Raw genomic sequence first — 14,083 nt, 5'->3', positions numbered from 1 at the left:
TAAAGTGATGTCCTTTTCTAGTTCTTCCAAAGAATGGAAAAATGTTCAGGGCTCATAGAAAAGATGGCTAAGCTGCGAAGGAGAAGTGTGTATAGAAAATGAATTTCTGATCAATGACTTCAGGCAGGTACAATCATGCAGCCAGGAAAATGACTGGGCATGTTGGGGGAAGAAAGAGAAAAAGAAACCACAGATTTTTATTTTTTTTCTCCCAGGAGGTTTGTACTAAACACCATCTGTCTGAGCCTAGGTAACTGGTAAGGTAGGAAGACAGGGATTAAACTGTGTGTCCAGAGGTGAGAAAGTCTACTCCCATGCTGAGCCAGTAGCTTTCTGACCTGACCACCTGGGCAGGGGCTTCTCAGTGCAAAGAAGAGGAGGCAGGTGGTCTCTGCAGAAGCACAGCACTTTCCAGGCTTCTTTGCATGTTCCTCCTAGCCATGCTGCTGTTCAGAGCTCATATCAATGTCTGGGTTAGAACTCGGGAAGAACAGCTCAGTTAGGACCCAGAAAGACTCACGGAAGCCCCAGTTCATCTTCTCTGCCTTCTGTACTCTAGCTCCTAAGTGAGGGGAAGAGTAGATAGCTCTGCACTGAAACTCAACCTTGTTGGTTCCTCTGACCTGGAATCCCTGCTGAGCAAGAACAGTAATTATAATTCAATGTAGATCAGTGATTGTGGCTATACTATGAGGGTGGTGCACTTCATGCGGCTTATGTGGGTGGCTTTCCTGTTACATTCCTATCTCAGGTCCTCCAGAGAAGTTATGTTGATGCAGTCAACTGACTCCTTGTCTTCATCTTCAGGGAACAGAGACTTCCTCATGTGTGTGTGCAGTCAGAACACTGGGAACTCTTCAGCTTGGTATCAGCAGAAACCTGGGAAGGACCCCTGGTTCCTCATCTATGGTGGATACAACAGGGCCACTACCATCCCAGAGGGATTTAGTGGTCAAGGATCAGAGACAGACTTTAGTGTCACCATCAGCTGCCTGGAGCCTGAAGATTTTGCACTGCTTTGTCTTTTTTGATCTTTGTTGGTTTAAAATCTGTTTTGTCAGAAACTGTAATCTCTACTTTTTTTGTTTTCCATTTCCTTGGTAGATTTTTCTCCATTTCTTTGTTTTGAGCCTATATGTGTCATTTGTCATTGCATGTGACATGGGTCTCTTGAAACAGCATACCGATGAATCTTAGTTCTTTTCCCAGCTTTCCACACTATGTCTTTTAATTGGAGCACTTACCCCATTTACATCTAAGGTTATTGTGAATATGTGTGGATTTGATCCTGTCATCATGTTAGCTGGTTATTTCACAGACTTGTTTATGTGGTTGTTTTATTGCGTCACTTGTCTGAGTACTTCAGTGTGTTTTTGTAGTGGCTAGTAATGGTCTTTCCTTTCCATATTTAGTGGTTCCTTCAGGATCTCTTGTAAGGCAGGTTTAGCGGTGATGTATTCCCTCAGCATTTGCTTGTCTTAAAAGGATCTTATTTGTCCTCACTTATGAAGCTTAGTTTGACCGGATATAAAATTCTGGGTTGGAGCTTCTTTTCTTTGAGAGTATTGAATATTGATCCACAGTCTCTTCCAGTTTGTAGGATTTCTGCTGAGAGCTCCACTGTTAGTCTGGTGGGCTTTTATTGGTGTGAGAGCTGGCCTTTCTCTCTAGCTGCCTTTAAGGTGCCACCTTGGAAACAGGAGCAGCCCTCACCAAACACTGAGATTGCCAGTGGCTTTACCCTGCACTTTCCAGTGTCCAGAACTGTGAGAAAATAAATTTGTGTTGTTAATTAACACCCAGTTTAATGTGCTTTTTTTTCAGTACAAGCGTTTTGAGAAAATCGTTGTAGAACTTTTATTGTAAATTGAGTGACTATATATATATGCAGAACTGGTTTCAGATTCTCTAACTCATTGTACTATGTTATCTGTCTCATCCTTTTTTTAATTTAATTAATTTAGTATTTTTTGAGACAAGGTCTTGCTGTGTTGCCTAAACTGGAGTGCAGTGCTGCAATCTCAGCTCACTGGACCCTCTGTGTCCCAGGCTCAAGGGATCTTCTTACCTAGCCTCTCAAGTAGCTGAGATCACAGGTGTGCACCACCATGTCCAGCAATTTTTTTTGTACTTTTTGTAGCAGTGGGGTTTCACCATGTTTCACAAGCTGATCTCAAACTCCTGAGCTCAAGCTATCCACACACCTCAGCCTCCCAAACTGCAGAAACTGCAGGTGTGAATCACTGCACCTAACCACAGTATGGTTATTTAATATAGGTTTTCATTTTGAGTCCTTCCATTTCTTTCTCCTTATGTAAAATTACCATGGCTGTCTTTTGCCTCTTTGCTTGTCCATCTAAGTTAGAAACATCTTTTCAATTTCAACAAAAATCTGCAGTGATTTTGATTGTCCCTGTATTGAATTAATTTGGGGAGAACTGTTATGCTTACAATATTAAGTTTTCTAATATGTATACGTGGAATCAGTTTTCATTTATTGGGTCTCCTTGATTCTCTCTCCATTACCTTTTGTACATTTGCACATACTCTTTATAAGTTTTTATTTTACCATAATGTCAGAGACAAGCTGTGAAAATATTGTAAGAAATAGAAAATGGACCCAGGTTCATTTGGTATCAGTAACTGACTTTCTAATTCTGTATTCCTTCTATAAGTTGGTATTCTGGGTACTATTGGTGCAAACAAAACAAACTACCCCAAACCTTAATAACACATGAAAAGCGCAATCATCTGCCTATCATCTCTGCTCTTCTGGATGTTGCCTGGGCTCAGAAAAGCTCCTGTAGTCAGAGGGTGGGTGGGGAAGGTGTCATCTCAAAGGTGGTTGACACAGGATACAGGGTTCTCAGATGGGGCTGTTTGCCGAGTCATACGGCTACTTGGTTCCCTCAACACTTCCTCCACAGGAGTAGACAGAAGTTATGCAGACTAAATAGCCTCTTATAGCCTCACAAGGGAAATAGTGTTACTTCTACTACAGTCACATCCCCACCAAGAGCCAACAGAAATGAAGTGTAAAGCAGTAGGCTTAACAGGAGGAGCGCCAAAATCACACTGTTAGAAGAAACTGCACGATACGATTTCTTGTCACAGGCATTTTGGAGGATACAAGAGGCATCAACGCACCCGTCACCAAAGCAATTCACATTTCTCCCAAATGCTAAATACTCTCAGCTCCACATGCTCAAGTATTATCCCATGATAGTGGGATAGTGTTAGGGTACCTTCAAAATGATATCCTGTGGGAGTGATATTAGCAAAATGACAGAGTAGGGGATATTAACTTTAATCTGCTCACCTCCCCTCGCACAAAAGAAACCATAAACGCACACACAAAAAGCAAAACCAACAGTCAGACAGCTCTCTAAGAAAGAAAACATCCCTTAGACCTCAAGGGTCCAATTAAATAAGTGCAGAAACACAGTGGACAAAAATCCCAGAATTACCATACAGAAAGCATCGCAGGGAGATGGCACATCTGAGAGTTTTGAGACATCTAGGAGCAAAAAAGCAGGAGGCAATTGTTACCAGCCAGGAGGAAAGGCCACTGCAGTCCCCACAGCCTGCTCTGTGGAAGACCCTGCAGCCTTTGCAGCTGAGGACCTCAGTATCCCCCAAGGTAGCTCCACTCTACAACTTTCCTGATGAAGGTCCCTTAGTGTTCATTGATGAGGATCACAGCAACCTGTTCCACAGAGGACACTGGTGGTTTTGGCACTAAAAATACCTGCAACCATGGACATGTACATCACCCCAGAGAGGAAGATCCTGCAATACCTTCCCCCCACATCCTCCCAAGAAGCAGCCACTGTTGTGCTGCCTGGGATGGGGCTGCCTCCCAGCTCCAACTCTGCATCATCCCAGATCCGAGCTCCATGACCTCATCCTGTGTTGGCAACTCAGACCCCGAGCCACTTCCTTGTGGATCAGCCCCTCCCCAGGCCCAGAGGTGCTGTCACTACAAGAGCACCCACACTCCAGAGCCTGGCCCTGAGGCTGCTCTGAAAATTACCTAAGACATAACATAAATAGAAAATATACAACAACACTGTATAGTGAACTGCAGAGAATAACCACACAGAAAGTGTCTCTGAGAGGTGGCACACCTGAGACCTGAGAACTATGGGCAAATGTGTCGAGAGTAATGAAACATGTTAGTCTATAACACTAAAAAAAAAAAAAAAAAAGGAATTTATTCAGGATAAACATCAAGACGTGCATCAGTATACAGATCATAGTTCAAATGCTGAATCACATAGGAAGAGAAAATCTCAAATGTATTAAGAAAAAAACTGGTTCAATTTACCAGAGAAACAGTAATAAAATCCTTGTTTAACTGTTCATGGGACCAATAAAGGCAAGAAGACAGTGAGATTACATATTTAAATGCTGGGTGGAGGGGACTCAATCAAGGATTCATAATCTAGTGAAAATATGCTTCCAAAATAAAGGTAAAGTAAAAGCATTTATTGATGAACAAAATGAAGAGAAATGATTTCTTGCAGATATGTTCTATAAGATATTTAAGAGGAAATTTTTCAGAATCACAGGAGATGACAGCAGATAGCTGAATGCACAGAAATTAATGAAGATTTCACAAATAGCAAAGAAAAGAGCAAGAGGCAAGGAAAAAAAAACCCTTAAAAAAGGTATTTCCTTCAATTTATATGAAACTCTAGTCCAGGGAAAACCAAGCTATTGTGATGAATATCTGAATTCCAGTTACCTTGAGCAGGATGGGGGAGCAGCTGTTGCCTGGGAAGGTCCACGAGGAATGAATCTGGAGAACTTGAAATATTCTATAGATTCTTTGGGATCAAGAACACACATAAAACTCAGTTGCATATTTCACACTTCAGCCCTTTGCACTGTGTGTGTATTACCTCAATAAAAAAATTGAAAAAGCTAATTCTAGACTCAAACAAATAAGAACAAAGAAAGAAGAATTATCAATTATTTATGGAATCTCAGCCTTACTAAAGAGGAGTGAAAAATGCACCTGGGAAGAGCTAAGAAACAGGAAATCTAAGAGAGAAGATGAAAGGGACAGGGAATTTATCCTACTCATGCAGCATGGATTTTATCTCTGTTGGTTTCCCTCCAAACAGAGAAGATATTTAAGTTATTTCTCTCACAAGAGAGGCCCCTTCACACCCCCCTTGGCTCTTTCCACCCCACTGCACCCACCAGGGAATTTGCATACTGTCCCCTAGGGAGGACCTTCCCTTGTGAGTCAGAGATAAAGGCTCAGCTCCAATGTTGCCTTAACTGATCAGGACTCCTCAGTTCACCTTCCCACAATGAGGTTCCCTACTGAGCTCCTGGGGCTGCTAATGCTCTGGATCCCTGGTAAGGACAAAAGGGAGATGAGGGAGGAGAATTGGGTTGGAGGGTGAGCTCTGGGGGCCCCACTGCCTCTCATGTGTGTTCTGTGCATGTGTTAGATGTGCTTACGTTGTCCTCCAGTGTGGGGCAGGTGATGTCCTGATCTGTGAGAGTGAGGAAGATTCTAGAAGAAGCAAGGGCCTGTGCCCTAGAGAAACTCTGACTCATGAAAAGGAGGATGAATTCGGGGACTTTTTTGTGCCTTGCATCTGTAGAGTCCTTTCTTGAAATTGAATAAGCTTGAAGTATGAATAAAAGTTGCAAAGAAATTATTAGATTGGTGCAAAAGGAATTATGTTTTGTTTGCAGTTAAAAGCAATGGCAAAACCCGTAATTACTTTTATATATAGGCTGAAATAACAAATAAAAAATTATGAACGTGATATGTAATATTTGTATGTAACCTTGCACTTCTCTCTCATTATTTCAGCCTCCAGTGGAGATATAGTGATGACCCAGACTCCACTCTCCCTGCCCGTCACCCCTGGAGAGCCGGCGTCCATCTCCTGCAGGTCTAGTCAGAGCCTCCTGGATAGTTATGGATACACTCATTTGCATTGGTACCTGCAGAAGCCAGGCCAGTCTCCACAGCTCCTGATCTATTTGGGTTCCAACCGGGCCTCTGGAGTCCCAGACAGGTTCAGTGGCAGTGGGTCAGGCACTGATTTCACACTGAAAATCAGCAGGGTGGAGGCTAAGGATGTTGGGGTTTATTACTGCATGCAAACTCTACAAACTCCTCCCACAGTGCTACATCCTCAAACAAAAACCTCCCTGCTGGATTGGTCCAGCTGCCCACATAGGCTGCTTGTCTGAGGGAGCAGCTGAGCAGAGTCTCTGAGTCTGCAGAAGAGAATGCTGTTGAAGATATCAGGGCAGGGTTTGCTGCTGAGGAGGCTGGTCCATGACAGCCTCAGTAGCACCTCAGATTTCACATGTTAAGGCCCCACCAGCAGTCACAGCCTGGGGAAGGCATCAGGAGGAGAATTCATGCGGGCCACATGCCCTGGGAGCAACCGGCTATGATGAAGGTAGAATGAATGAAAGCTCACATCCTCACCCTCCCTGTCTTGCCCACATTTGTCAAGTTCATGCAACTGTCAGAATAACCAGACCATGGATGCAGTTTAGTGACAATACCAGTATGGTAATACATATGGGAAATGACCATCTTGGGGTTTATTTCACCCACGATGACACTTAGTCATACTGGGAAATTCATACTCTCCCGTCTTCCTAATTCTTCTCTATGACTCGCACTAAACCCTCCTCTCCAGTGTCTTACAGGGAAAAGCATTCTACACAAGGGGAGTACAGCTAACACTTAGAAAAAATGTTTGATGTTGGATTATTCAAACAGACTTTGTAAACTCATGGCAGGTATGAGATCTTAATGTCAAAAGATTGATTACTCTTAATTAGTATTTACCAAGTGAAAACAGAGTTTTCACAATTCCAAAAGTGGCCTTTGAAAATAAACTGCATAAACTCAAAGATGGAAAATATAAAGTTTATTTCAAGGAAAAAAGGGAACATTCAGAATTATGTGAGATTTTTATTTCTCTTCTATATTCTAAAGGTTTTGAAATAATTTAGGCTAAGTTCTATTTTAGAGTAGAAATTTATTACTATGTTTTCAAAAGAAAAGGTTTCAAAGAATACAGAAATGCATTCTTTTCACATAACTATATCACTACCTGAAAATGAATCTGAGTTCTATATTTCAGTTGTAAATGCATGAAGCATCTATCCTTTTCATAGATTTTATTAAATATAGTGTTCTAAATGATATTGAACCCAATAATGAGTCACATGAGCTACATATAATAATATCGTGTGATAGACATGAAATAATGACAGAATCAACAGAAGATCTGCTTCAGGCTAAGGGTAGAAAGTACACTTTGATGATGGTTTATTCCAAGATAACAAATTTCACGGTAAGTGCAATTAAAATTCCGAATTTCCATTTCTGATAGGTTTAAAAATTGTATGGCAATATTTATATAAATATCAATCATACTGGAGCCCTCAAATGAAAAAAAAGTGACACCGTATGTTTTTAAAATACTGAGAAATGAATCATTGAGCTTAAGAGCCATTATACAGAATTCAGTTAAGGAACACAAAGTGTATCGGGGCACAGTGACTCACGCCTGTAATTCCAACACTTTGGGAGGCCAAGACAGGTGAATCCCCTGAGGTCAGGAGTTTAGGACCAGCCTGGCCAACATGGTGAAACCCTGTCTCTACTAAAAATTCAAAAATTAGCCAGGCGTGGTGGCATGCACCTGTAATTCCAGCTACTCGAGAGGCTGAGGCAGGAGAATCGCTTGAACCTGGGAGGTGGAGGTTGCAATGAGCTAAGATCAAGCCATTGTACTACAGCCTGGTTAACAGGGGAGACTCTGAAAAAAAAAAAAAAAAAAAAAATTGTAAGTAGAATGACCTGGAGGTAAACAATGATGTCGTCATCTTTAGCCCTCATGTAATTGATAGCCTCTAGCGACCTTGAATTTCTGCTTTGCTATGAGACACAAGATTGGTCCCAACCCATTCAAGATGGTTAGATATCTTAAACAAACAAACAAACAACTTATGCAATGCTGATGTAACAAAGGGCTACACTCTCAAAACAAAATGGTGAAAGGTAAACGATCCCCTAAACCTGAGAGAAGATACAAGCAGAATCAAAATGCACAGGTACAAAGAAGCCTCTAGCTGCAGTTGAGCAAATGTGACAAGGTTTCTGTGTCTGTGCCATGGTAGTGCAGAGGCAGGTGGGTGGCCTTGGTGGTGTCAGCTACTCTGCTCCATGAGGTCACTCAGGTGGGGAGGAGGCATGACCACCCTCAGCACATAGCTTTCCTCCTTCCTTACGGTCACTGCCCCCACGCCCATCCTCAGCAGCATGAGTGGAACAGAGTGAAGGGAAAGTTGTTTTCTTCCAAAGATCAAAAATCTTGAACTTGCAAATAGAAATAAATGTTATTTTTGCTCCAAGCACACATCTGAGAAATCTTCCATTGAGTGCACCTGATGATAAACCCACATTTTTTGTATGCTTTAATCTGAAAATGTATTTATATGATCCTTGGAAATAATTTTTGAGTATAAATTATATTTTAGAAGCTTATTTCAGGTTGTTATTTAGCATATGATAATTACTCCCAAAATGTCATCGATTTAAAAACAAATCATCTGTTGCTCTGTCCTCCACTGAAAGTAATTTCTCTATTTAACCTCATCAGATTCCTTTTAAGCTCTGAAACTCATCTTATTTTTTTTTTTACTGATTTGATATGTTAAGTCTATTACTTATGATACATTTATTTATGTAATTATTTCGATATCACAAGTAGAAAAAGCCTATAAACTGTTATGCCAAAAAACCTGCCTCTAGATGGCAAGCAAACCCCACAATACACAAAAGACAGCCAAGTTCTTAGACACCCTGGGAAAGGAAGAGGGCTACAGTCCCATTAACAAGTTGGAGCCCTTAAGGCGAGAATGAGGTGGAACATCTGGAACATCTGAGAGGAGACACCAGGCTGCGGAGGAGTGGGGAACCTGCTCTGTGCTCTGAGACTGAAAGCCCAGCCTTGCCTCTCACCGCTGCCTTGACTGTGTCCCCATCTGCTGTGAAGTGAATGGTGTCTTCTAAATTCATACTGAGGCCTAATTGCTGAAAAGTGTAAGACCTGGAATGTAGGGATTATGTGCATCTTCCTGACACCAACATGATGCTCAGGAAGCAGACTCTTGTTTTCTCTTAGGATTCTTTTACTAATGAAGATTTTGCCTCTACTGCACTTTTCCGTTTCCTGATTGTCCCTCTCTATTGACAGAGATGGCCCAGGGGATTCACTACTGAGTCTCCACCTCTTACCCAAAGCCCTGAGTCTAGGGTTGCTCTTTTCCTTCTTGTTATTTTTGTTTGTTTTCTTGTTATCATCTTGGCAATAAAATAAATCACCTTTTTCTTTCTACCTATTAAAGATGTTACCTTAGTTAATACAGTGGTTTCCTTCAGTATGATAAATGGTCTTTCAAAATGATGTAAAGAGATCCAAATCCATGTTCTTCAGAAGTTGCATGAAGCTCTATCTAGCATGAGTGCCAGTGACCCTCCCAGAGTGCTCCATGCAACTGGCCCCAGAGAGTCCCTCTGTGCTGTCATATCACCCACTGCCTTCTGTGAATGAGATATTCTGATTAATATCCTGGTGGATACTCTTTGAGCCAGCGCCCACACAACTCCCATGAAAGCTGAGGACCACAGGCCCCTGAAGACAATCACAGGTCTCTACACTCACAGCTCATGACTGTCCTCTGCAGACACGGCTTCTCCCGAGATGACTGAGGGTAGTCATTGGCTGTGTCCTTCCTTGTGCATGACAACAGGAGACACAGACGGTCTGTAAGCAGCCCTGCAAGCCAGGTTCCTTGCAAGCCTTCCTGTGTGGGGACCTCTAACTTGGACATAGGTATGTAAACCAAAAATGAAACTCTAAGCTCCCTGGCCAACTGAACGAACTCCTCCTCTCAGCCAAGAACACACCAAAATCAACCTGAAATACAGTACGGTCCATGATGGGAATGGATGATTGGATATGCCTTAACTTACCCTCTTCCCTTTAAAATTCAGACATAACTGACCATCGCTTAATATTAAGACAGAGACCTTGAGACTGATAAAGCAAACTGTCTGTCGCAATAAGATACCAACACGACAGATGCCAGGCCCGAGGAGAAATCAAAGTATTTTCCCCAAGATATTGTTATTTGGTGTATATTAAAAATGCCTCTGCAAAGCTGTTTCTTGTGGGAAAAATCTACATTCAGTAGAGATTCCCAACCCTTTTAAGTCTCTTTCCTGACCCAGAGCGATTTAACTGATTTAATTAAGAGTTTGGCACCTTTTACGTCTGCTAAGAAACAACTACAATCTATTCTTGCTGAAGCCTGCTCCCTGGAGGCTTCATCTTCATGATGAAACGTTGGCTCCAAAACCCTTTTTTTAGACCCAGAAACTCCCTTCTGTTGATTACAGGTCATTAGATAAACACTTTCCACTGTCTATGAAATCTTCGAATCCACCTATGACCCGGAAGTCCCCAACATGCCCCCTCCTTCGGGCTGTCCTGCCTTTCCATATCAAAGCAATGTACAGCTTACACATATTGATTGATTATCTTATGTTTCCCTAAAATGTGTAAAATCAAGCTGTAGCCCGACCACCTTGGGCACACGTTCTCAAGACCTTCTGAGGCTGTTTCACTTATATGTCTTTAACTTTGACCAAATAAATTTCTAAATTGATTGAGACCTTTCTCAGATACTTATTTGTTTATAGGTATCACTGTATACACTTAAGAAAGTGAAGAGATTTATGACCTTGAGAAAATGAGGAAGACAAGATGTGTGGGAGAGAGAGAGAGAGAGGGTTTGAGCTTGTGATGTGTCTATAGGACTAAAACTGAGACCTTAATCTATGATGGTGTAGTACTGAGTATCATCCCCAAATAGTGAGGTTTCATTCCAAGAAGCATATGCCTGTATCTGATTCGGGAAATGGGCTTTTGCAGGTATAAATTAAGGAACTTGAAACAGGCAGATGATGTTAGATTAATCAAGTGGGCCCTAAATGCGAACACAAGTGTCCTGAGAAAAAAAGAGGTAGAGAGACATTTACCATAGACTGAAGAGGAGAAGGCAATCTGAACACAGAGATAGACATGGCAATAATGTGTCCACATCCAAGGAGAGCTGGAGCCACCAGAAGCTGAAAGAGCTAAATCAGACTCCTTCCTAGAGCTTCTGAAGGAGTTAGAACCGATGTCTCCAAGATCTTAGCCCAGTGAAACTGATTCTGGATTTCTGGTCTCCAGAACTATGAGAGATTCCATTCCTGTTGTTTGAAGCTACCACATTTTTGAGAACTTGTTACAGTAGCCCAAGGACACTAACACAAATGGGGCTCTGGGAAAATCCAGACTACAGGTGCTGTGGTGGTTTTTCAATCTCCTTGCTTAACTTTCTGATATCAGACATAAATAGATTGGTGAAAAATTTTGTGATTGAAGAAATGCACATGAAACCTACAGCGTACAGAGAGGCATCTCTTAGTTATAAGATGAATATTGATAATTTTAGTTGAAAATGACATGACTGGTAATATCTCACATAACATTCTGAGTTACTCAAGGATGCATAAAAGGGGCATTAGATACTCTTCTCGTGTGTGTGTGTGTGTGTGTGTCTGTCTCTACATGTATGTTTACTTCATGGTGCATCAGCTGGTGGAACCCTCAGGACACCCTTTCATATCCTCAGTGCCCCATTTCACACATGAGGAAACTGTTCATGAGAGCACATGGCTGATTTGCATAAAAGTCACTTGGTCAGCAGTTGTTGAAGCTGAACTTGGAATCTAGGTCTGTCTGACCTTAACTATGTTCCTTCCACAGAGCCACATTCATTCCGTAGTGGAACCCACCACCTATAAAACCAGAGAAGAGACAAAGCCAGAAGTGCAGGGCGGAGTTCTTAACCCAAGCTCACTGCGACCTCTAGTCCCCATCACGCTGACACTAAGCTTGAACCCAGACCCTTCTACAGTTTCGTCTACCAAGCACAATTTGCTCAAAGCCTTTACAAACACCAAGAATGTTTCCTTCAGATATGGCAGCAGGGTCACATCTTGCATGGCCCTGACTACATTTTGTCTCCTCTGCCGTCCCCATCTCTCTGACTCAGTCCTCACTTCTCAGATTGGGTCCTGTACATCTAATTTGCCCTACGAATATTAAAAAAGCAAACCCACAGCTCCCTCCTCTTCTCATGTGCTGTGAGAGATGACCTCCAGGCTCCCAGATACCAAGATTGTACAAGACCTAACCCACAAAATTACTCAAGACACTTTTTATGTAAGAAGAATTCTGGCGCTAGCTCTCCTCATAGAAAAAATGGTTTCTGTCTCTCGTTGAAATTGTCAGCAAAAGACAACAACATAGAACTATTTGGGGGAAAAAAGGACAGTGATACACTAGGGAAGTAAAACACACCCCTTCCCCTTGCATTGGTTTCCTGTTGCTGCTGTAACAAATTACCACAGCCTTACAGGCTCCACATAACACAAGTGTATTATCTTACATTTCTGGAGGTCAGAAGTCTCAATGAAGTAAAATCAAGGAGTAATAGGACTCTATTCATTCTGGAGGCTTCAAGAAAGAGAATCCAATATCGAGCTTTCCATCTTTTTGATGTTCCCACATTCCTGGCTCCATGGCTCCTTCGTCCATCACTCCAGCAAGCCTCTCCATTGTCCCAGCTCCTCTCTGGGTGTGACCCTTCTCCCTCCTGATTATAAGGACCCCTGTGATTATGGTTTCACCCAGATAATTCAGGATACTCTCCTGACCTCAAAATTCTTAACCATGTCTGCCAAGTTATTTTTGACATATTCATAAGTAATGATCATAGATTCCAGATATTAGGACAATGATGTCTTTAGGAGGGGCATATTATTCATTCCCCAAACAACTTTCATCATCCCCACGATGGTCTTCCCCTAAAGTAGAATAAAAATATCACAAGGCAGATTTATGAGGCAATAGACCTAGAAAAAACCTGAGACTCTAGGACTCTCTGATGTGGGGATGTCAAATTCTGAGGGATTCGGACTCTCTGCTCTATGTGGACTCCATGCTGTGTAGCCATTTGTGGAAGGTGTCTTTGATTTTGTGACCTAGAAAAAATGAATCTCTGCTAAAATCAAATCTAAGGAAGATTGGCAAAGGGAATTTAAAGATTTTAAAAATTTTTGGAATTTCCCTATGCATTAAAACATGAGAATTGACAATAATTCAAACCAACAATGCCTTCCAAAAATGAGGATTTTTCCAATGCATTAGGTTGGGTCCCCTCAGTGAGGATGCCAAAGATTCACATGCAGGCAGTATCTTTACAAAATGCAGGAAACAGGCAAGTGAGCAAGGGAAGGGAGGAGGGAAAGGGAAAGTGAAAGGTACCTCAGCAAAGAGTCACCTCTGAGGATGATGAGAGCTCAAGCCCACATAGAAACACAGGAAAAATATCTCTGTTCTTCCACCTGAGAGGTGAGGGAGCTGGGATATGTGTACACCTCCCTTGTCATCACTGATAGATAGCCATCCTATGGGATATTAATTCCAGGCCGTGAGGTCTGCCTCATTTGCAGCCTGAGCTGCCTTCCCCAGGTTCAGGTAGAGCAGTGAAGGGGAGAAAGGGCCATAGAGAGTCAGCTGAAGTATAATGACTAGAATCCCCAACGGGTAGTAACAATGACTGCTAAAATTATGCAGAAAGAAAAAAGTGTATTTGAATCCAGGGATGTATCTCTCCGAATCTGGATATCTGGATCCTGGCAACCTGTTTGGTAGCCATTTCCCAGAAATTCAGTCCCCTGGAAAAGCAGCAGGAGGTTTGTGCACAGGCTGCACTACCTTGGTCTGGCCACTGGTAGTCGTGCATGAGAACTTCTCCCTGGAGTATTTCTCAGTCCACTGATACTCATGTAATTGACTCCACTTCCCCTGCTGTTGAGCCAGGTCGACATGCCCTGGGCAAAGGCAGCAGTGTGAGTTATTGAGGTTCAAATCAGTGCTTAAGATATATTTGGATGCAAAATACTTTT

At 42.1% G+C, this 14,083-nt stretch overlaps 1 gene segment (V, D, J or C); it reads left to right on the top strand.

Moving 5' to 3' along the window:
• The first annotated feature begins 5,304 nt into the window (after nucleotides 1-5,304).
• The window catches only part of LOC126934455 (immunoglobulin kappa variable 2-28-like), a 182,063-nt gene continuing 173,284 nt past the window's right edge, over nucleotides 5,305-14,083 (top strand). Inside the window, 2 exon segments of the V gene segment in view lie at nucleotides 5,305-5,370; nucleotides 5,837-6,093. Of these exon segments, the coding sequence occupies nucleotides 5,322-5,370; nucleotides 5,837-6,093 (306 nt within the window).

The sequence above is a fragment of the Macaca thibetana genome, chromosome 13, assembly GCF_024542745.1.
Source record: "Macaca thibetana thibetana isolate TM-01 chromosome 13, ASM2454274v1, whole genome shotgun sequence".
NCBI classification, from domain to species: domain Eukaryota; kingdom Metazoa; phylum Chordata; class Mammalia; order Primates; family Cercopithecidae; genus Macaca; species Macaca thibetana.
The sequence above is the reverse complement of the archived record's forward strand: the minus strand, read 5'-3'. Positions and strand labels throughout refer to the sequence as shown.